Consider the following 23671-nt stretch of genomic DNA (forward strand, 5'->3'; position numbering starts at 1 on the left):
TATGTTTACTTATTTTATTTTTTTGTTGGTTTGCGGGTTTTTCTTGCTGCCGCTTTTCTTCCCTATTGCTTTTTAACTATATTGTGTTTTTCTGGTCAAATCTGAGTTTACCTTTAATATAAAGATGTAACTAAGTGTAGTTCAATCTGAAAAACTGACACGGAAAGAAAAGACAATTAGAAAAATTTTAGCGAGACTTTGGCACTTAGACCTCGGCAGGGAACATTAACGCTGAATTTTACTTTAATATGCATAAGCAGGTATATGAGAACAGGGATGTTTCCCCCAGGCCTGAAACTGGTGGTGGAGTGGAGATAGGTTTGTGGGGACAGGTTTGCATAAACCTGTCCATGATGAGCAAACATGAAGCGACAGTGGAGAGGAAAAACTCCCCTTTGGGAAGAAACCTCTGGTAGAACCAGGCTGCTGCCTGGGGTCGGAGAAAGAGGAGCGAGACCTTTTGACTCGACTGGAGAGCTGCGTAGGGTGAAAAGTTTATGAGGTGATAAGGGACTTGGTGCAAGTGTTTGGTGGAGGGAGGGGGTGGGGGGGTGGGAGTGGGTTGAGGTTTGCAACTTCCCAACGGCTCTCTCAACACATAAAAGAAAGGTAATTTGTGTGCTCATTGCTCAGTCTCCTCAGAAGACACGCAGTGCGGAGCAGAAAACAAGAAGATCCAAGACGGAAGGACGATCGTTGAGCCAAGGGAAGAACACGCCGCCCCTGTCTCTGAGAACCGCCGAGACTGAGTCAGATTATCTATTTTTCGTGTTTTTCCACAATTCGGGGCCAACGATCTGCAAATACTGTCAAGAAGAACTGCTGTGGTTTTGAACTGGTTGATGAGAAGATCCTAGATGTTCTGAAGATGCCTGCACCCGTGAGATGTCAGTTCTGAAGCTGAACCAACTTGTCGAGCCGAAGAGACGGACCTCAGACAGACATCAAAGCAGGGGCTCAGAGCGTGAGTCTTTGTGAATGAGGCATTAGCGGGACATCGGGGTTGCCATCAAGAGACGGGAAGTTTTTGGCTGAACAACCCCTTTGTCCAGCAATCAAAGACACTTTGGAATTCCATCTGTGGTTCGAATCACTTTGCTCCTCCAAATTTAAAATCCTCTCCTGAATGCATTAGTTCGCAGCCTTAGATATGGAGTTGATTAGAAGTTTAATTTTGTAATTTGATATATTGCTTAATGCTGTTGCTAATCCCCTGCCAAAGCATACTAATTAAAGAAGCATATACAATTTTATTAGGAGTTGTGGACATTCAATTATTGAGTCAACATGTTCTTCTATGATTGTAAAACAGACATGGTGTATGGTTCTATAAATATTTAGGAGGTCTTGAAAGGTTTCCTGTAGCCCAAGCTTTAACCCTAACCCTTAAGGACTTTTGAGTTTTAAAAAAATACTGATTGTGTAACAAGTGCCGTTGTATTAAAGTAGGAGCCACCGTTAACTAGGGCGGTGGTCGGGAAATAGGTGGCCTCAGGCTACTAGGTGGCCTGACCTGTCCACTGAAGAAGGGTGTGGCCCTAGGACGGGGGTGGTTAGTAGATCAGTTGTGTCCTACTTATCTAGCAGAAAAGGTGTCACAGGAATTCTAAACAGGGAAATACTCGTTTGATTCAGAGGTCCTTAGAACCCCAGCTAGTCTGAGCTTTAACCCTAAATAGGAAAGGATGTAGGAGGGGGGGGGTTTTAGTTCAAGCTGGAATCGGCTTGAACTAAAAGCCGATTCCGGCTAGGGAAATATTTCCCTAATATTAAAGAAATATTAGGGAAATATTTCAAGGGACAGCAATGATTTTGGGATGCCAATATAGGCTGTCAGACGAAAACGGATAGCTGAAGCAGGACATGAAAAAAGGGTTAGATTGGGGGCTATAAAACACAAAAGGAGAAATGAAGGGCATTGGAACAGGAACACCAAAAAACAAATAACCTACATATACATCAGCATATTTATAAAACAAAAAAAATAAATGTCCTACTGGATAAAATAGAGGAAAAAAAATAAAATAAAATATATATATATATATATATATATATATATATATATATATATATATATATATATATATATATATATATATATATATATATATATATATATATAGTGATAGAAACATCTATCATGGACAGTATTTACAATTTAATTTGTCTGCTGCTGTTTGCCAGCCCTCTCTCCTGGCTTTAGCAGACTTTGAGGTGTTCCCTGTCGTTTTAACTAATGACTCAAATTCGGCATAACCTTCCATTAAAAGCTCTTGTTCTGCTTGGGAGAAAAACTGTGGGCGTTCTTTGGCCATGCTGAACAGCCAATAGCAGCGTTGCTGATCATTGTTTCTACTATCGACACATTTCCCCTTTTAAACAAACGCATGAACGTGCAGTTATCTCAGATAACTCAATCCAGCCATATCGGTGTCTATCTCCAGCTGTCAATGGGCGAGACGCGGGGTACAACCTGGACAGGTCGCCAGTCCATTGCAGAGCAGAAATAGCCCAGACTTTTGCCCAATTTACTGTGATATCACCAAGACCTGCTGCGCTAGGATAGCACAGGGGACAGATGTTGTGCCAAACGAGTTATTCCCGCCAGAATTTGTATTCTGGAGATCAGCACCAGCACCTCGCAAACCCAGCGGGGATAAGCGTGTTAGAAAATGGATGGATGGATGGTCTGGGCTATTTATTTCTCCTTGCCATCAAGATCTCTGCCAACTGTCACCAGAAAATGCTGTTATTGGGCTTTCTTCGTATGGAAACAGATGCAAACAACATCTTACGGACGCAGCCATGATGAACTGATTGAACTTGCACAGCTGACAATACAGCGATCTGATTGGCTAAGCAGCAAAACTCGAATCACGTGACCTCTTGGACCTGAGCGCTACAGTTTAATTTTTTTTATTGGCTTAAACCTATTAATGTGAAAACGTGGGAACATTGGTGTTTTGAGATCACTGCTATGTGTAGCAACTTATCCAAGTGAAAGAAAGTTGCCCTCAGACAGTTCATACGAAAAGTCATCCTACAGATCCTGGCCCACGGCCTATTTGGATTGTTTGTCTTTGAGTTATTGTCACTGATTCATAGTGGGCAATCTATTCCAGCAATAGAGTAAATAAGTATACTTAAGGAAGGGCTTCTTGAGTTACTGAACATTTCTCAGAACAGAGGTTTATATTGCCGTGTCTAACATGAGGGGTCAGCATATGTTTTTACAGATAGTGTACAAGTGAAGGGATATCAGAAAAAGGCGCTTAGAATGAAGTATTTTGTGGTATTTTGAAAATACAAAAATACAGTATTTTGTTTTGATACATTTTTTTGGCTGCTGTATTTTGTAGTTTATTTTGATACATTTTTAAGGTGGGTATTTTATTTGAAAATACATTTTGATGTATTTGTGCCCATCCCTGGGGGCTCGTACATCCTGGACAGGTCTCCAGTCACTTGGCTAAGATTTAACAGTTTTATTAAACTTCAAAAAAAAAAGTTAAATAATGCCTTTTTATAAACTCATGAGTTGTGATAATTAATTGCTGTGCAATAATAGGAAAAACAGACTGATTATTGTAATGTGCGATCTGTGTTAAACTAAAATGTATGACATCATAGTGTTGATTATGTGTCCTGCATTGTCTAGGTTGTGGTTGACCTTGTATGTTCATAGGATTAATTTATACTGAATGTGACAGGGAGCCAGAGGAGGTAATGTTCAGGTGTAAAGTAGATGTAATGATGCAAGCTGCTGTCTTTGGTACTAGTTGTAGTTTATGGAGGTTTATGGAGGACTGTGGAGCAGTTTGGCTAAAGTGTGAAGGAAGAACTTGATGCTGCAAATATGAAAGTTAACCAGGTGATGTTCTGGATGTGGAAAGTGAAGAAGAGGATGGAGAGGCTGTTCACCTTTCAGCTCTGAAGCTGAAAGGTGGGAGAGATACAGAAATGGTCATTGCATATTGTAAAACTACCAGATTTGGTTAAAGTTGACTTCGCACAATAAGCAAGTGAGAGAACTAATGTGGCATTATTTCCTCGGTCCCGGGAATATATGGGCTGACTTGAAAAAAATGTCAGTCAAGCTGATTATTTTTGCTTTAACCCATGCTTTAATGTAAAGTGATTACACTTACAGTACCTGGGGAAGAGTAACAGAACTAACCTTGTGAGTTTAGGGCGACTGTGGCTTGATGGTTTGAGTAGTCGTCTGGCAATCAGAAGGTTGTGGGTTAGATTCCAGCTTCCCCTTGCCACATGTCGATGTGCCCCTGGGCAAGGCACTTAACCCCAAATTGCCTACCGAGCTGCGTCTCGGTGTATGGGGAGTGTTGGCCTAGTGGTTAGAGCAGCGTGCTTGCACTCAGAGAAGGATGTAAGTACCCGGTTCAATCCCCAGCTCCTGCACTCTGGGTCCCTAAGCAAGACCCTTAACCCCAGAATGTTCCCCAGGCGCCACACATGGCAGCCCACTGCTCCCCAAGGGTGATGGGTTAAAAGTAGAGAACACATTTAATTGTAATGTATGTTTTAATGACAATAAAGATGATATTACTATATTACTATTACTATCTGGAGCTATTGATTTGAAGATTACCCAAAATTCTTTGTCAAAACAATTAGCATGAAAGAATCCTATAATCAAAGCAAAGGCTATAATATAAAAAGCCCCCCCCCCCCCCCCCCCCCCCTTGAGAAAAAGGCATTTTAGTCGGCCTTTTGCTGGATTGATTGAATTAAATGGGCGATCTGATCCATTATGCTCTGTCTCCATCCAAAATCTTATCTGGAGCATCTACTGTTGTGGGGTTTGAGTTCTCTGCCAGTTTATTTATTGAATCAATCATTAACAAGTTTAGCATTTCTGGATAAGAAATACATTGTAATGCTGACAGTCCTAGTTCCAGCAGATTGCTATCCCTGACCACCTGTCCTCTCCATTCACCGGGCAGGAGGTCCCCTGATGCTTCTGCCCCATCACCAAAACTCTGCGACGACCACCATCTTGTCAGGGTGAAATTCAATGGGCCATCCCAGAATTCTCCAACTCGCTGCCAGGATACCAGATGAGTTTTTGATCGCTCATCTAGCCTTATTTTAGACTTTCTGCCCATTCTCAAGGTTAGCACCTGTGAGAAAAGAACATGTTTACCTAAAAAACCCATCTTCATCAAGTGCTTAGATATCAACATACGTTATTATAAGGGACAATATGTGCAACTTATTCAAGTCTTTAAAGCTGTCACTATGCAAAATAAAAGCATAAACTGAGTAAGCAAGAATACACTTCCAATATGATATATGTAATGAAGAGGGATTAAAAACAGGTAAAGAGAAGCTAGAAGCTTTGCTATATCGTTTTCAACTACCAGAATCAATTTACTATCGTGCACCAATTCCATTAAACAAGTTATATAATAGGCACATTATACCTGCATAGGGTGCATCAGATGCTGTGGGTAATCCTTGCTCATTTTTATACTTATCAGTTAATGTAATATACAATGTTATTGAAGGTTTGATCATTGCTTATGAATCCAATCATATTAAGTAATATTGAGTAATTTAACTTCGCCAGGAAGGTGCTAGCTGGTAAACACACATGGTGTTATTTTTGTTGGATGAGACTTTAAGGGGACTGGTAAGCACCAACACTTTAATTTTTACCCACTGAGCTATATTATACACTGGAGTGCTAATCACCGTCTGTTTGAACGAGTCGCTTTGAAGCCACCAGCCGCCATATTGGTACTCCCTATTTTCCCCCAGTAACTAGGGAATATGTGCGCTGCAGCATCGAATAACGAGGATTTTCTCATGTTCAGGGGGGGCTTAAGACTTTTAAAATGTCAAATGCCATATACTTTTATGTTATGTTCTAAAACTATCAAGTACTGAGAAAGTCATGTGCTGAAATATTTTGCATTTTATTCATTTAAATATATATGTTTAACATTTATAAATATATAAATAACAATATATAAAAACATATATTTACATATGTGTATACATATATATACATAAATACATATACACATACTTATATATACATATATATATATTTAATATGAATAACATGTAAAATATTTCAGCACCTAATTTCCTAGTAGTTGATAGTGTTAGTACATCCACTGACTGTAGAATTACCTGTGAAGCATTTTCACTCAGCCAGAAAACTGCTTGTTGTTGCAACCAAATCCTATGGGATTCTGTGAGAGTAGGGAGTAGCAAGATGGCGGCCAGTGACTTCAGTTTTTCGGCAAAATCAGCACTCCAGTGTACTATATAGCTCAGTGTTTTTACCCCTCAGCATGCTGGGACTTTCTCCTGGTTTCCCCAGCAGCTGCTGACCCCCCTCTCCACAGTTAAAGCTTGTAGCTGATTTGTTGATGATAAAAAAATAACCTAAAAAGAAACCCCATTATTTTGGCCCACTATGCTTGCCCTACATTCGGGTAGTTGTAAAAGTTGCGGATGAAAGAGAAAAAGGCTGGACTCTGCGAGCTAGCATTAGCACAACCCAGCACCTGGATTTGATTTAGAGCTGGCTTATTCTTGTCATTTCTGTATGATAAAACATTGATCTGTATAAAAATATCACCCATGTTTCTGTCCCATAGTTGTATGACATTTAGGGGAGTACCAGCGCTTTTTCCACTTAAATGACTGGGGCGGATTATAATTATGTTACAGATTACTCAACTATAAATCCTATCTGTAGCTCTGCCTATGTGACAATCTGAGAATCATTTTTTATTAAGATATCTTTAAAAAGAAATATTGCTAGAATCCTGAATCTGCTTTCACTGATTAAAAAGTAGAAATCAACACTTGATTCATATAACGGATTTTGACTGTGATAAATAAGGACAAAGCTCTTAGATGAATGTGTGTGGCTCTTAAAAGAGCCTTTGTGTGGTGGAGCTGCCTGCGGCCTCTAAGCTCTCTCTCCGCGGATGCGGCGGGCCAGCTGGATGTCTTTGGGCATGATGGTGACCCTCTTGGCGTGGATGGCGCACAGGTTGGTGTCCTCGAACAGACCCACCAGGTAAGCCTCGCTGGCCTCCTGCAGAGCCATGACGGCCGAGCTCTGGAAGCGCAGGTCGGTCTTGAAGTCCTGAGCGATCTCCCGGACCAGCCGCTGGAAGGGCAGCTTGCGGATCAGCAGCTCCGTGGACTTCTGGTAGCGGCGGATCTCTCTCAGAGCCACGGTACCGGGCCTGTAGCGGTGAGGCTTCTTCACGCCGCCGGTGGCCGGGGCGCTCTTCCTGGCCGCCTTGGTGGCCAGCTGCTTCCTGGGGGCTTTGCCTCCGGTGGATTTACGGGCGGTCTGCTTGGTTCTGGCCATATCGCTGCTTCTCTGATCAGGAGAAAATGTCACAGCCACACGAGGCTCCGCTCCTCTTAAACTGCGGCTCTGGGCGTCAAGCGGTGACGCTGGCGCAGAGCTCCGGGTCCTGGTTGGTCAGCGGCTCCTCCTGGAGCTCAGCGCCGCCCAGAGGAGTCGGCTCCCGGCTGAAGGTGCGCTGCTCATTGGAGGAAGGCGCGTTCAAAAAGTGCGCCTCTCTGTCCCGCTCTGCTGGAAGCTCCTCTGGTTGGTCGGCGGCAGCAGCGCGCCGCTCTCCGCCGACATATAAACCAGCTTTGTGCGTCTGGCGGCTCATTTTCTAGACTAAACACTAGAAAGCACCAGAGAAGATGAGTGGACGCGGAAAGACCGGAGGAAAAGCCAGGGCTAAGGCCAAGACCCGCTCATCCAGAGCCGGCCTCCAGTTCCCGGTGGGCCGTGTCCACAGGCTGCTGCGTAAAGGTAACTACGGGGAGCGCGTCGGTGCCGGAGCGCCCGTCTACCTGGCCGCCGTGCTGGAGTACCTGACGGCTGAGATCCTGGAGCTGGCAGGAAACGCTGCCCGCGACAACAAGAAGACCCGCATCATCCCCCGTCACCTGCAGCTGGCCGTGCGCAACGACGAGGAGCTCAACAAGCTGCTGGGCGGAGTGACTATCGCTCAGGGCGGCGTGCTGCCCAACATCCAGGCGGTGCTGCTGCCCAAGAAGACCGAGAAGGCCGCCAAGGCCAAGTAGACCTGCTTGGAAAACCACAAACACAACGGCTCTTTTAAGAGCCACCCACCCTGCTGTAGGAGCTCTGCTTGCTGATCACTAAGAACATATAGAACTGATTTAAAACACATTTATTACAATATGACTCGTCAATATTAGTTAAAATAGCTGGATTTGTAATGAAACTAAATGTAAGCAGGAAATGATTACATTTCAAGCTCAAGATACCCCCCCCCCCCCCCCCCCCCAGGTATCTTGAGCTGTTTGGTTTAATTTATTTTATAACTCATGCTTTGTTTGTACAGCATGTTGAGGTAGCATTTATTGTGTGAAATGTGTTTTATACATGAATATTAATTTATCAAGTTAGTCACCCTTATTCAGACATAATCAGTTTTCAGTTCAATTCAGTTTTATTTATATAGCACTAATTCACAACACGTGTCATCTCAAGGCACTTTACAAAGTCATTTTCGATTAAATGATACAGACTGATTCTTCCAGATACTAAGGAATCCCAGTTCTATTTGTTCTGTCTGGTAACACACATGTTGTTGTGAGGTCGGGTCTTTTGCCACTCTGTGTCTTGCAACAGTAAAATCACATAGTGGAAACCTATTTTAGCATTTTTGTCAACCACAAACTGCTATATATATATATATGTGTGTGTGTGTGTGTGTGTATTACTTTCATGTTATGTTAATTTTATGTTAAAGAGCAAAGCAAATGGCTGCCTAGTTATGAATTGGCAGGTAAGATGATACCTGAGTATTAATGATGTTTTACAGTGTGGTGAGCCTTTAGCCCCCTGAGTAAATACTTTGCAGAAGCACAGTTTTGCTCCTGCCTGTCTGCACAATGACGAAATTAGCATATGAGCACAATACAAATCTGCAAGCGATTTATTTGATGCAGAAATTTCAGAGGCTGTTGCTCCGATATAAGCAGAAGTTACACTGACATGTAAAAAGATGCATGAATCAAAAACGTGATGCTTTGGGGAGGAAAAAAAATCCTTTGGCATGAAGCACATCTTTATTTTCTTCTACAAGATTGTTGGACCAAGTTACCGGGTTCGGGTGAGTGTGATGCTGCCTAAAAGCCAAAGCGTGTGAGAAACGTATTTCAATAATCTCTCAGCCAACCCTGATGGAGGTATTAAATTGCTCATCAAGCCAATAACCAGGAGAAGCAGAGGAGCACGTATCTATGCGTCTATCTTGCTGAGTTGTTTGGCGTCTCTGAAGATGAACAGGAAGGCACAGCATTTTTTTTGTCTTTCACTTGGGGCGTTGGGAACTATGCAGTTCAATGTATTCACCGTCACCACATACACAGGTATTTCTGAAGTAGTGGTGCACAAGTTACCCTGCTGGTTTAGGCTGAACTGGGTTCCATACAACTGCATGTAAGTAGGAGTCAGAGGAGGATAGAGTATCCAAAAATGTTGCTTAAGTAAGATTAGCAGTTTTCAGCCTTCAACTCTTCAAATAGTCAGCCAAGAAACTACTCAAATAAGAGTAAGTATTTAGTAAGAAAGCTACTCAAGTACTGAGTAACTAGTCATTACAGCAACAATTTAATATTTTAAAATTATGTAATTGGACAGACCAAAACTATAAGTTCATGTGTAAATTCTGGTATTTTAAAGACAATAATGAAAATATACAAAGAAGATAATTGCAAAATAGCAAATTCAGGCTAAAGAACAGTACAGTGCTGTAAAACTACAAAATAACAGCTTAATGTAACTAACGAGGTTCTCAGGAACCGTTTTGCCTTGTTAGGAGAACACATTTCTGTCTGTAATCATTCCTCTGCCTATTAAAATAAATATGGAAAAATGTAGTTACGGTTTGAAGAGTCTTTTTATTACTACAGTGGTCTACAAAGCAAACACCTCATTATCGGATAAAAGAGCCAGGGGAGGCCGAGAGCACCACGGATCGCTTGACTCCAAGCATCTGTCTTGGGAGTGAGACAGCGTTGAGTGATTCAGTCTGTTATGTTTAGCAGTACACTAGAATCACGAAGGCAAATTTCTCCCAAGGGAGACCAAGATACTTTGACTTCTGCCGAGGATTTGAAAAATGGCTGCAGAGCTCCGAGTACTGTGCTGCTTTGTTCACGGTCCAAAAATGGCACACAGTAACCAAAGCCACGTTTATTCCCCCTCTATAATGTAACACCTCTATGAAGAGCACACTTAATAAATAATGGAAAAGCAGCTCGTCACAACGGGTGTGTGGCCCTGAAAAGGGCCTTTTTGTTGTTTGTGTCCAACGGAGCTTTCTATTTTCTTATTTTTGAAATGCATCTATTTTGTATTTCTTACACCATCTGCACTGTTTCTGGAGTTGGCATTTTACAATCTCGCTGTACATGTGTAGTGACAATACATTCCAAATAAATTCAAGTTTAGTTCATGTAATTTTTGGAATCAGGTGAGGGAGCTGGAGAAGAGACTCCAGTGAAACGTGCAGGACAGGGGCCAGGATTGGGAACCACTGCCCCTTGTTTTGGTTTTTCTTTTGTCTATTATCATATGGTGGCTATTTTTTTATTGCTTCTATTTAATGAATATCTGGGTGTTTCCATTTGCCTGCCACTTTGCAACTGGTAAGCTTGAGTTATTTTTCATTCTAACCCAAGAAGAGACCCTCCACTTCCTTCCATCTTGTCTTGATCCTGGCAAACATGAAATACACCAGTTATGATTAAAATCATTTCATACTCAAAATAAAGCCTGGGGATTATTTGGCGCTACTGACCGTTTTATTTTATATTGTGCCACGCCCTGTCCATGCCAAACTGCTACACACTCTATATAGAGCAAATAATTTATTTATTAAACATTTAGTATGGCCAGACTGCGATGCTTTATTGAAAGAAAAGCAGAAAACCTGAAAGCAAAGATCCAGCTATAACGCAGCAGCATCCCAGCTGAAGTGTTGAAGAATATGTGCAGCACCAAGTCCAGAACTTTCCTCATCTCCCGCTGGTTCTGGTGGGAACAGTGGATAGGTTGTGCTCCCCCGTGCTGCAGCACATTTGGTTCCGAAAACATTGATTTTGGAGTCAAAGTTTCTACTTGAAATATTAGATAGAAGCCAGAGACGCGCTCCAGAGAAATGAGCCCAGAGCGGCTTATTCACAGACAGCGTCCCTGTGTTTACTGGCGGAGGAAACCTCCTTATTAAATATAGAACACAAAGAACCACTGGAGGATTTTGATCTGTGCTGTGTTCAGAAATGCCTCTGCTAACAGAAACGTCGCTTTAATACTCCATGTGAACTGATTTTATATATTTTAGGAGAGTAAATGTGGAGAAAACCCGCCGCTCGCTGCACCAAATGGCAGCCTGTCTGACAGGTGCGGAGGCTCCTGAAACCAAAAGACAAAGTCCTGGAGAGCAAACGGGACGTTGGTGTGTAGAGAGGAGGCTTTTCTTCCTGCTAACGCAACTTTTATGTAATAACTCCTTCATTTGGAGAGGATTTAGAGTGTAAAAGGAGACGGAGAAAACACAAGTGCGGACAGATTTGAGGCGGCAGCGGAGCGGCGGGCTGAGTTGTTTCTTCACGGTTCTCATGTGTGTTATAAGTCCCGCCTCCTGCTCTGAGCCGCACACGTTCACAGGAACATTAAGAGAGAAACATGGCAGAAGAAGCTCCAGCAGCGGCGCCGGCTAAAGCCCCGGCCAAAGCCCCGAAGAAGAAGGCCGCCTCCAAGGCCAAGAAGGATGGACCCAGCCTGTCCAAGCTGATCGTGGCCGCCGTGGCCGAGTCCAAGGAGCGCAAGGGCATGTCTCTGGCGGCGCTGAAGAAGGTGCTGGCCGGCAAAGGCGTGGATGTGACCAAGGCCAACAAGCGCATCAACACCGCCGTCACCAAGCTGGCGACGGCAGGAACCCTGAGCCAGACCAAAGGCACCGGGGCGTCGGGCTCCTTCAAGCTGGCAAAAGACACCAAAGCGGCTAAACCAGCCAAGAAGGTGGTGAAGAAGAAGGCTCCCGCTAAGGCCAAGAAGCCCGCCGCCGCCGCCAAGAAGGCCAGCACCCCCAAGAAGGCTGCGGCTAAGAAAACTGCCGCTAAGAAGACCCCTAAGAAGGCTCCAGCCAAGAAATCCCCTAAGAAGGTGGTGAAGAAGAGCCCTAAGAAGGCCGCTGCCGCCAAGAAGCCAAAGGCTGCTGCTAAGAAGCCTGCAGCCAAGAAAGCTGCAGCAAAGAAGCCCGCAGCTAAGAAGGCCAAGAAGTAAAGCTGCAAGACCAGCACTCAGTGCACCAAAGGCTCTTTTCAGAGCCACCACTTCTTCAATTAAGACCTGGTTCCTCATTATTTCACCACATAATTATTAGAAATGAATAAGCCCAACACATCTTATGCTGCACAATACAGCTAAATGCAACTAAATTATATAACATGGGTTTATGACGCTTCCAATGTTTGAAGTTATAGAGCTTCTTTCATTAAACTGATAACATGCAGACTTCATAACTCAAAACCACACATCAAAGTTGCATTACATGATACAAAATACATATTTTTAGCTGGGAGAATATGATTAAGTTTCATGATATTATACCGCTGTATAAAACTCAACTGGCTCCATCTCCTCTGCAACAATATATCCATCCAGAAAACAGTTCCCTTTAGAAAAATCACCTTTGGGAAGCTGGTCTGTGGGTTGGAACCCTGTTCCCACACAATCATGCAAACTCCACGCAGACAGACCCAGGGTTGGATTTGAACCCAGAACCTTCTTGCTGCATATATCTTTATATATATGTATTTAAAATAGTATGTCTATATTTTTCTGCTATTTTTTTATTCTATCTGTTTTATCATACAAATAACGTGAAGGGTGAGAAAAATATACTAATATTTTACTACTGATCACTGCATTACACAAAGTAAATTTACATACATGTGCATGCTAAACTGGATGTTATGTAAATTACTAATATGTTTTATTTTACAGTTTAAAGATATTAAATATATTTAATGGATATTAATAATAATCATAATTACAATTAATTTGTAATTATGTGTCTGAGTAGCATTACATCAGTCAACCCTCCTCTTCTTTATTCTATGTTCGTTAGCTGCATTCTATCGCGCTTTATTTTGAAAAGTCAGAATGCTTTTCACCACATGGTCAATCCGAGCCAATCAGAAGCCACCCCACGCTGCCAGTCTCTTTATAAAGCCGCTGTCCGCCCCCAGGGCCTCATGTCTTCAGTTAGAAAAGTGAAGAAAACTACTGAGCCGCAATGGCCAGAACCAAGCAGACCGCCCGTAAATCCACCGGAGGCAAAGCCCCCAGGAAGCAGCTGGCCACCAAGGCGGCCAGGAAGAGCGCCCCGGCCACCGGCGGCGTGAAGAAGCCTCACCGCTACAGGCCCGGTACCGTGGCTCTGAGAGAGATCCGCCGCTACCAGAAGTCCACGGAGCTGCTGATCCGCAAGCTGCCCTTCCAGCGGCTGGTCCGGGAGATCGCTCAGGACTTCAAGACCGACCTGCGCTTCCAGAGCTCTGCCGTCATGGCTCTGCAGGAGGCCAGCGAGGCTTACCTGGTGGGTCTGTTCGAGGACACCAACCTGTGCGCCATCCACGCCAAGAGGGTCACCATCATGCCCAAAGACATCCAGCTGGCCCGCCGCATCCGCGGAGAGAGAGCTTAGAGGCCGCAGGCAGCTCCACCACACAAAGGCTCTTTTAAGAGCCACACACTTACTCTAAAGAGCAAATTATCCTCAAAGGTTTAAGAAGAAAAAATTTAAAAAGCACATTACAGATTAATTACGTTAAGTAAAGGTGCTGTTTATATATAGCATTAACTATCTATGGTCAACATGCAATCACTGATAGGATGGTGAGACTTACATTTTGTGTATATTTATTTATTAATAAGACAATCACTAGTGTGGTTTCTGAAACAAACTGCCAACAGAACAAAGTGTTAAATTGCTGCACCATATGTACATTTTACAAAATTGATTATTTAAGCAGCATAATTACTATATATTGATTGCAAGTCATTAGTGAGTCACAATCACCCTTTAAGCTGAACTTTCTGGGGCAAACTTGAAACGTACATTACCCTTATTTTCTTTTTACACAATGAGAACAATGTGTGTGTCTTGCCATAAATACTTTTATCAAGAAATATCATCTTCACCATGTTACCTTATGTTGTAATAAAGCAGGCTACCCTCATTTGTCTTTTTCAAGATAGATTTAAAAAAGGACAAATTCCTGTGACATCACATTTTCAAAATAACTTGCATAGACTTGAATTTCATCTTCAATCTAAATTGTTGGATTTCTGTGCTCTTTTAAAGGAAAGTGTGCCTTTTAAGTCTCTAATGTTTGAGGTAACTTATGCCATTCCTGAATTGCTTTATAGAGAACAGATTTTTGCAACAAGTTTGTCTTAGCACAGTTTATAGTTAATTTGGTCTCTGATGAGTATCTGGTAAAAGAATTATGTTTCTGATCAGAATAAAATGATTCAGGTTTCCCTTTTTGTATGACTTTGTTTTAAAAAAATGAATTATACTGAAACCTAACCTTCAGTAGAGGCCACAATAAAGGCCAGTGTATTTCAATAATACTTGTAGAAAAAAGATATAACACTAAGCGAGTAGCCTTGTTTTGGACTACCTGCAACCTTGACAAATCTGATGTGTTGGCAACCAACCATATAATCGTACACTATTCTGAATGAGACTGAGCACCATGACAGATGTTTCAAGAAGTGTTTACAACATGCTAATGGTTGCACAGGTTCTGATCAATCATTTCCATTGTCTCTCAGATACCGATGTGCATTTGCACACGCTTTAACTACTCTAGGTGTTGCTTGTGCAATACGGCATTTTGCATGGTTTTCTCACATCGTTGTGTAAGTCAGCTGCTCTATTCCCTCTGCTTAACTTAAATAGTGCATATTTATCTGAATGTGCCATGTTATCAATAACTACTATTGTTCCTTTTTACTTATAGTTTAAGTTAAATCTGTGTTGCTTTAGAACTTAACTTTATGCTGTCATGTATTTTATTATTGTACTTTCTTTTTGTAATCATAAGTATCCCACATGGAAGTAAAAAATATTTTAATATCTAAATGCCCTGTGATCGTTGCACTTTGGTATTTTATTTTGTAGGACCCATTCTCTGGTTAACGGAAGTGGTTACCCAAGTGAGAAAACTTGACGACACGATTCTGATTGGACGATCTTCCTTCTGCTGAATTTTGACCAATCAGTGAATAGAAGATAGCTATAAGTATCTCTGTCTCGCAGCCTGACGGCATTCTCCTCTTATTTAGAGTCTCGAATTTGTTAAACATGTCTGGACGCGGAAAGACCGGAGGAAAAGCCAGAGCTAAGGCCAAGACCCGCTCTTCCAGAGCCGGCCTCCAGTTCCCGGTGGGCCGTGTCCACAGGCTGCTGCGTAAAGGTAACTACGGGGAGCGCGTCGGTGCCGGAGCGCCCGTCTACCTGGCCGCTGTGCTGGAGTACCTGACGGCTGAGATCCTGGAGCTGGCAGGAAACGCTGCCCGCGACAACAAGAAGACCCGCATCATCCCCCGTCACCTGCAGCTGGCCGTCCGCAACGACGAGGAGCTCAACAAGCTGCTGGGCGGAGTGACTATCGCTCAGGGCGGCGTGCTGCCCAACATCCAGGCGGTGCTGCTGCCCAAGAAGGCCGCCAAGGCCAAGTAAACCTGGTTGGAAAACCACAAACACAACGGCTCTTTTAAGAGCCACCCACATCTGTCTAAAGAGCACGATTCTTACTTAAAATATAACTAGGTGCTACAAATAAAAACTTGTCTATATAAAACATAATGCTATTTAGATGACTACATTTAACTCATTACTCTTTAGGGAAAGCTACCCATCACCCTACAGTGTTATGTACAGTGAAAACCGACTTAGGATATGATTTAATGTTTCAGCACATTGTTACACGTACAAAGGGCTCTGAAGCTAAGTCACCAATATAATGATTCAGAAATGGCTGCCAGCAGCTGAACAGGACACGAAGAACCAGAGAAGTTAGTTTATCCATATGACACACAAGTGTGTGTGTGTGTGTGTGTGTGTGTGTGTGTATGTATGTATGTATGTATGTATGTATGTATGTATATATATGACAGTCTCAGAATATTGTGATAAAGTTCTTTATTTTCTGTAATGCAATTAAAAAACATGAAATGTCATACATTCTGGATTCATTACAAATCAACTGAAATATTGCAAGCCTTTTATTGTTTTAATATTGCTGATTATGGCATACAGCTGAAGAAAACTCAAAAATCCTATCTCAAAATATTAGAATATTTCCTCAGACCAAGTAAAAAAAAAATTATAACGGCAAAACATATATATATATATATATATATATATATATATATATATATATATATATATGCACGTCACTCTATCAGTGACGTGCAGTCAGGGGAGGGGAAAGAAAGAAAGAAAATGTATAGTATAATATAAATTTTGGTTCACTCAGTCATTTGTAATAAATATTTCTTTTTTTTATGTAATTTCCTGATTTTAGATCATATTCTCTTTAAAATCGCAGACTTTTTGCTATTTTTCACGTAAATCCTTGGTGGCGCATCATAGCGAAGCCGGTGAGGCCGCAGCGAGCTTGGCCCAAATTGTTCAAACAGCTATGAACTGATTTTCCACAATTTAATGTATGTGTGGAGGTAACATGTTTTCGTGCTGCTGGGCGATCATACAGCAAAGCACTGGTTGTACTGTAGGTGAGGCCGGCAGTTCCTTGGCCTCTAGGCAGGGGGCGCTCAAGGGGCACCGCTCGTGATGCCAAACTATTGTGACGGTTATGGATGTATAGGGTAGTTCACTGCTATAGTTTTCATCCGGGTTTTTCGCGCCTGCGCGCCAGACTGGTTTTTCCTCGCTGCATCGACCGATCTACACCAGATTTTTTGTGAGTCGTGGGGGAGCGCTGCCCAACGCGTTCGTGTGTATCGCCCGGTGGACAGCCGGGGAAAATGCGTAACAGCTTCTGCGGTGGCTGGCGACCGGCGGTGTGCGAACTATTTAAGCAGAACAATGACCAGTGCAAAATTAGGTTGTATTTGCCGGAGATGAAGTGTAGACTGCAAATTCTGTCGGGGTATGATGGCTCCCACAGTCGATTGGGATTGTCTGCCTGCGTCCTTTTTCATTGAAAACATCAATTTCTTTCGCCTTTCTTCTTTCTTCGGTACACAAAAGAAACGTACATCCAACGATTTGGAATGCCTCTGTGTGCAACCGGGCTCACAACAAGTCGGCATTGTTTACATTTAGAAAATAAACTAACTAAATGCACGCTCTAATTCACCCGTTTTGTAAAGATAGAATGCGAGAACAGTCCTGTTTTTGCCGACATGCGAGACCCGGAAGTAGCGCGGACATCATTATTATTTGCGAGCTTTGCTAAACAAGTAAAGCCCTGAAAAGACTCAAAACATACAGCTGGAACAAGACTGACCAAGGAAGGCTTTACTCTCTGGCAGTGATCTCCACTGAGACTGAGAGACTGTAAAGAAGATAAAGAGAACTTTTACCGGAAAATGACCGATATTTTCGTTCAGAAAGAGCGGGACATGGATTTCATTTATAAGTAGAGTTTTTGTAGTAAAATGTACGGAACGTGGGTTATAGTTTTTAAATGTGTTACAAATGCAGAAATCCGTCATAACTCATAAACTAATCAATCAAATGACAATTTATTTAAATTTTTTTCATCAAAGAATCAATATTTTCCCATGTATCTTGGTGATTTGATTTGGCCCAATCAGTCCCCTTCAACACTTTGCAGTGAGTCTACTCTGCAGAGTATATATATTTGTAAATCTGACTCAGAGCGGGACATGGATTTCATTTATAAGTAGAGTTTTTGTAGTAAAATGTACGGAACGTGGGTTATAGTTTTTAAATGTGTTACAAATGCAGAAATCCGTCATAACTCATAAACTAATCAATCAAATGACAATTTATTTAATTTTTTTTCATCAAAGAATCAATATTTTCCCATGTATCTTGGTGATTTGATTTGGCCCAATCAGTCCCCTTCAACACTTTGCAGTGAGTCTACTCTGCAGAGTATATATATTTGTAAATCTGACTCAGATGACATCAGTGCCTCTCCAGCTATGAACCCTACCGCACGTCACTGATATATATATATATATATATATATATATATATATATATATATATATATATATATATATATATATATATATATATATTGTGTAAAGGCATCTAATCTAAAATACTACATCAGAGTTCTCTGTGTGGGTGCAGATTTTACAGATGAACCTTATCTATCCATCCAGTGAAAAGCTTCACATGTAGCGTTTGTCTGGTTAATTCACGTAATTGCACACTATTTTACCTAGTTCAGGAAATTCACTGCAATCTTTTTTTTTTTCTTTCATGCTAAGGCCCTATTTGTACACGTTAGCTTAGTGTTGCACAAAAACGGAACAAATTGTGCCAATCCTTTTTGTCTGAGATGTTGAAATCCCGCCATGTTGGTTTATTAAGACCAATGTATTTTATGTCAAAAACTTTGTCCAATAAGCGGAAATGTGTCGCCTCGTTGTTGGTAACTTGAAGCGGAAGTGGGAAGCCAGGAGTGTGCTTGTCTTCACTTACGTCCGACAGACGTGTTTTAAGGCAGACGCTTCCAGCCTCCACCTCCAGTTTCTCTGAAACACAACAACAGAACAATGAGTGGTCGCGGTAAAGGAGGCAAAGGACTCGGAAAAGGAGGCGCCAAGCGTCACCGTAAAGTTCTCCGTGATAACATCCAGGGAATCACTAAGCCCGCAATCCGCCGTCTGGCTCGCCGTGGGGGAGTCAAGCGTATCTCGGGTCTCATCTACGAGGAGACCCGCGGTGTGCTGAAGGTCTTCCTGGAGAACGTGATCCGGGACGCCGTCACCTACACCGAGCACGCTAAGAGGAAGACCGTCACCGCCATGGATGTGGTCTACGCTCTGAAGAGGCAGGGCCGCACCCTCTACGGCTTCGGAGGCTAAAACCAGCAGCTTAACAACCCAACAACAACAACAACCCAAAGGCTCTTTTAAGAGCCACCCACATTTCTATAAGACGTGATTCCTGTGTCTGATCTTCAATGTAAATTAAAGTAACAGCGCATGAGCTGAGCTTAACTGCTTTCTCAGTTGTGTTCTACCTGCATTTAACAAACGTCACAAGTCCAGCTTCTAATTTATTTTGCTGCTGTAATACAGTATATTTCACAAAATTTGTACTCACAAATAGCTTTATTCCTATGGCAGCTTATTTCCACCACTAAAAATATTGATGTATAACCATGGATGTTGTAATCAGTGTTCTTCCCTATTCATGTCAGAATAAACATACAAACTACCAATTACACCAAATTATGGCAATGATTTCCTTTAGATTACTTGGTTTAGATGCCTCTGATTTAACCCGGTTATATGAAAAAGGCACACCTTTTTCTAAGAGCTGTAAAGTATGCTTTATTAAGGGTGAGTGTACACTCAGAAGGACGCAAGTACCCTTTTCGATCCCCAGTGTCGGCACTCTGGCTCCCTGAGCAAGACCCTTACTCTAAAAAAACAGTATTAATAAGTTTAATACGTTAGTGACCATGATATATGCAGGACAATGCCCTTTGAGTTGTCTATTATCAGAAATTAAAGGACTTCGTGTCATCCATCAATTTCTGATAATGGACGCCTCGTTGGGCGTTACTCCACATAACCCAGACTGAACACAGCATTCCACTGTGCTGCATTGCTTCAAGTGTCACTTATAACAACCGTGTTTCATGTAAAAACAGTCCTGCTTGCACAGTTAGCTGTTTTACTTTTTCACAATCTTGCTATTTCTGTCCTATTCCAACATCTTGGATTTTTAAACTTCTTGGATTTTTAAACAATCTCCAGAATAAAAACATATAAAATAAAACCATATTTTTCAACCTGCGCTAATCATAAAACAGAGAACATTTAAATGTGTGTGTTGTGCTGCAGGTCAGGGCTCTCCAATTTCACTCTATGTTGACTCTGGTGAACAATTTTATCTAAAATAGGTTCTATGAGGAGCAGTAAGGCTGTGAACAAAGAGGAGCCACGAGGGCTTCCCGCTTCTTTCCCTCTCACTTTGCGCCAAGATTTCAAAAATAATCACGTGGTCTCCTTTCAAAAGCTCACAGTTTGAACCGACTGAGCGACTCAGCCAATCAGAGCCAGGGGACAGCACATTAACATTTGCATGCTGGCTGTATAAGAGCAGCCTCAGCCTCGACAGCAGCTCATTCGTTGCTGACATCTCAGTGAGGAAACATGCCTGAACCTGCAAAGTCTGCGCCCAAGAAGGGCTCCAAGAAAGCGGTGACCAAGACCGCCGGAAAAGGAGGCAAGAAGAAGAGAAAGACCAGGAAGGAGAGCTACGCCATCTACGTCTACAAGGTGCTGAAGCAGGTGCACCCCGACACTGGAATCTCCTCCAAGGCCATGAGCATCATGAACTCGTTCGTCAACGACATCTTTGAGCGCATCGCCTCCGAGGCGTCTCGCCTGGCTCACTACAACAAGCGCTCCACCATCACCTCCAGGGAGATCCAGACCGCCGTGCGCCTCCTGCTGCCCGGTGAGCTGGCCAAGCACGCCGTGTCTGAGGGCACCAAGGCCGTCACCAAGTACACCAGCTCCAAGTAAACACCTCTGCTGACCGCTAAACCCAAAGGCTCTTTTAAGAGCCACCCACTACTACTGGAGAGCAATGGTTTACACAAGTTTAAATGTCAATACTGTGTGAGCTAGGCTAGTTATCACATTTTAGTGTTCAGTAAATCAATGTTAGACTGGGTAATGTTAGTGTTCAAATAGATCAGGAGTCTGGCCCTGTGACTAAATGCATTATCATTATTTTATTTTTATTTTTGACGATGTCCTATGTGGCAGTAAGAATTGTCTTAATGCCAAAAAGAGCTCATCAGATTTGATTTTCACAAGTGGAGCAGTACTGCTTTTGCCATAGTGCTCCACTTGATTTATGAATGTGAATAGTTTTGATTCATGCGGGGAATATCTCAAATGATATGGACACTACAATGGGGAAAGTAGGAGAAGAAAGGAAGAACAAGAAGGAAAAATTATAAAACAATTATTGAAAAAAACTTTGTTTAATTGAAAATCTGCAGTTCCTATATTGTCCACGAGGAGCGCTGTTTTAATTAGCAGATTAAGCTTCAGGTGTGGAAAACATTAAATAATTTCTTAATTTTTATCTGTTTGATGTATTTTGTCATGCAGGACAGTGTTTTTAAGTTCCAAAAAATGTGAATAAATGTTTTTCAACATTGTATAATCACTGTGATCAGTTTTTATGCATAATGCACAAGTAAATGTTTAACCGAATAAAAGTATTGTTGAAATTGCACATACTTTTCTTAAAAACGCTGAGGTTATTCATAATATATTGTGTAAAAGTGAAATTAATTTAATATAAAAATCAACAAGTCCACATTTATTAGTTTTATTTAATCTTGCAATGAGTTAACTTGTGTGGCCCTCTTGAGATCAGATTAAACTGTATGCGGCCCCTCAACCAAAATGAGTTTGACACCCCTGATATAGAATATATTAGCAATTGATAGAGGAAGTGAAACCATTAAGATCATTTATCTGTAACTGGTATACAACATTTTCATGATTAGACATTTTGGTTGGAAGTGTGTCATTGAGATGATATTGTTACATTCAGGGCCGGTTCTAGCCCTTTGGTTGCCCTAGGCGAGATTGAGTTTTGCCCCCCCCCCCCCCCTCTCACTTTTGCCGTGCAAAATACCAGTACTGTTTTCAGCATCTGTTTAGTGCTTCATTGAGTTGTGTTTACAGTTCCACAAAGAGTGCTGTGCGGTGAATTGTGCCTACAGTTGTGCAAAGTGTGTGTTACAAAATTGCAAAGCAGTGTTCTTTTAGTTTTGTGAACTCAGTGAGTGGATTTGCTATAAGTATTAATAGTTTTAGAAATTTTGCTATAAGAATCAAGGGTTGTGTTTAAGCATTCAGAAAAAACTAACTTTGCATGGAGTGATGCATAGACAACAAATACCAGAATGGGTTTCAGAACCTTTTCTTTTTTATTATTTTAAATTTATTACACACTCAAAGTTAGGACTGTGCAAAAACACTCTTAACCATCTGTAAGGACACTTGGGTAAAGTATAACTAAAAAAACTGGATTAACCCTCTACAAACAAGTGCTTTTATGAATAACATTATAAAATTAAAAGTTTTAAGTTCTTGTAGTTCTATCTAATAAAAGATGAACAGTTGTTTCAGGTATTTCTATTTACCTTCAAAATTGACGCAGCATTAAAATTTGACTCGTCTGGACTTTCTAATGGCAAATTCGTTTATGGTATCAAATGAGATTTTATTTGAGACCTCTTGGTAGATGCTCATCAGTGCAAGCCCATTGAGGCGTTCCTGACTCATCGTTGATCTTAAGTAGTTTTAATTTAGAGAAGCTTCTTTCAGCAGACGCTACTGTCACAGGTAGTGTGACAGCAATTCTTACGGCCACCCACATATTTGGAAAAACTTCAAGTAAGTCAGAATTTCCATTGTCGTCATGCCAGCCTTTGCGAGTTCTTCCTCTGGCAAATTCTGAGAGTTAACCAACACTCCAAACTTCTCCTCAACATCACCTAAGAGTTTGAAGTGTTCTTGCAGTGATGTAACTGACACATCAACAATGACTTTGAGAAAGGAAATTTACAATTTCTTTAGCGCATCTCCCTCTGGCTCATCAGGGGATTCATAACAGAACTGTCTTTTGGTTTTTCTCAGCCTCTTCTGCTTTAGGACAGTGTCCACATTCATCTTTTCGCAGAGATCTCTTGCAGATACCTGAGCAGAAGCGAACCCGGTGCTTCTGTAGCTGACCAGAGAGGCTTCAGTTGTTTTCAGGAGATTCAGAGCCACATCCAGTTACATAGAGATTGACTGCAATGCTTTGCTGACATGACGAATTTTGGCCAGCATGTCATACCACACAACGCTACAAATGGAGAAACGGTATGACCCAACCATGATCTCAAGAAGGGCATCCCTCACCTCCGCTGTCTGGAATCTCACAGCCTGTACACTGTTAATGCGACTTTCCCATCTTGTGTCTGACCAGGATTTTACAGTTGTTTTGACGTGGTGCTTTAGGATGGTCCACCTTTGTGTAGAGGCAGAGAATAGTGTAAAAATTTCTGTAGGTAGCCAAAATAGTTCATTGCATCTGTGGAGCTTTTTGCTGCATCAGCAACAACAAAATTTAAAGTATGTGCTCCGCATGGGACAAATAAAGCCCTGGGATTTTGTTGCAAAAGTCCGGCTTGGATACCTTTTGACTTTGCCTTCATGTTGGCGCCGTTGTCGTAAGACTGTCCCCGGCAATCTTCAAAGGGAAGGTTGAATTCTTCTAGTCTCCTCAGAATAAGGTTGGAGAGGCTTTCTCCTGTGGATGACTCCACCTGAAGGAACCCCATGAAATGTTCT

General features: G+C 42.0%; 6 protein-coding genes across 6 annotated transcripts; 5 read left to right on the forward strand and 1 right to left on the reverse strand.

Annotated features, from left to right (window-relative positions):
- Window positions 1–6916: 6916 nt before the first annotated feature.
- Window positions 6917–7395, reverse strand: LOC105936041 (histone H3). The gene has a single exon (XM_012876683.3). It carries the CDS (start codon window positions 7358–7360, stop codon window positions 6950–6952), a length of 411 nt encoding a protein of 136 aa, XP_012732137.1. The 5' UTR covers window positions 7361–7395; the 3' UTR covers window positions 6917–6949.
- A 17-nt stretch (window positions 7396–7412) lies between these two features.
- LOC105936014 (histone H2A) lies at window positions 7413–15882 on the forward strand. The gene is made up of 2 exons (XM_012876657.3): window positions 7413–8112; window positions 15822–15882. Exon 1 carries the CDS (start codon window positions 7711–7713, stop codon window positions 8095–8097), a length of 387 nt encoding a protein of 128 aa, XP_012732111.1. The 5' UTR covers window positions 7413–7710; the 3' UTR covers window positions 8098–8112; window positions 15822–15882.
- On the forward strand, window positions 11711–12839 carry LOC118566595 (histone H1-like). The gene has a single exon (XM_036149099.1). It carries the CDS (start codon window positions 11735–11737, stop codon window positions 12332–12334), a length of 600 nt encoding a protein of 199 aa, XP_036004992.1. The 5' UTR covers window positions 11711–11734; the 3' UTR covers window positions 12335–12839.
- LOC105935932 lies at window positions 13323–19168 on the forward strand. The gene is made up of 4 exons (XM_021323621.2): window positions 13323–13757; window positions 15447–15802; window positions 18735–18739; window positions 18795–19168. The coding sequence occupies exons 1-4, from the start codon at window positions 13350–13352 to the stop codon at window positions 19157–19159; spliced, it is 1134 nt and encodes a 377-aa protein (XP_021179296.2). The 5' UTR covers window positions 13323–13349; the 3' UTR covers window positions 19160–19168.
- On the forward strand, window positions 15411–15806 carry LOC118566596 (histone H2A-like). Its single transcript, XM_036149100.1, has one exon. The coding sequence runs from the start codon at window positions 15429–15431 to the stop codon at window positions 15804–15806; it is 378 nt and encodes a 125-aa protein (XP_036004993.1). The 5' UTR covers window positions 15411–15428.
- Window positions 19169–20440: 1272 nt separating the features above from the next.
- LOC105936024 (histone H2B 1/2) lies at window positions 20441–20937 on the forward strand. Its single transcript, XM_021323631.2, has one exon. The coding sequence runs from the start codon at window positions 20459–20461 to the stop codon at window positions 20831–20833; it is 375 nt and encodes a 124-aa protein (XP_021179306.1). The 5' UTR covers window positions 20441–20458; the 3' UTR covers window positions 20834–20937.
- Window positions 20938–23671: the final 2734 nt, after the last annotated feature.

The sequence above is a fragment of the Fundulus heteroclitus genome, chromosome 17 (genome assembly GCF_011125445.2).
Source record: "Fundulus heteroclitus isolate FHET01 chromosome 17, MU-UCD_Fhet_4.1, whole genome shotgun sequence".
Lineage (NCBI taxonomy): Eukaryota > Metazoa > Chordata > Actinopteri > Cyprinodontiformes > Fundulidae > Fundulus > Fundulus heteroclitus.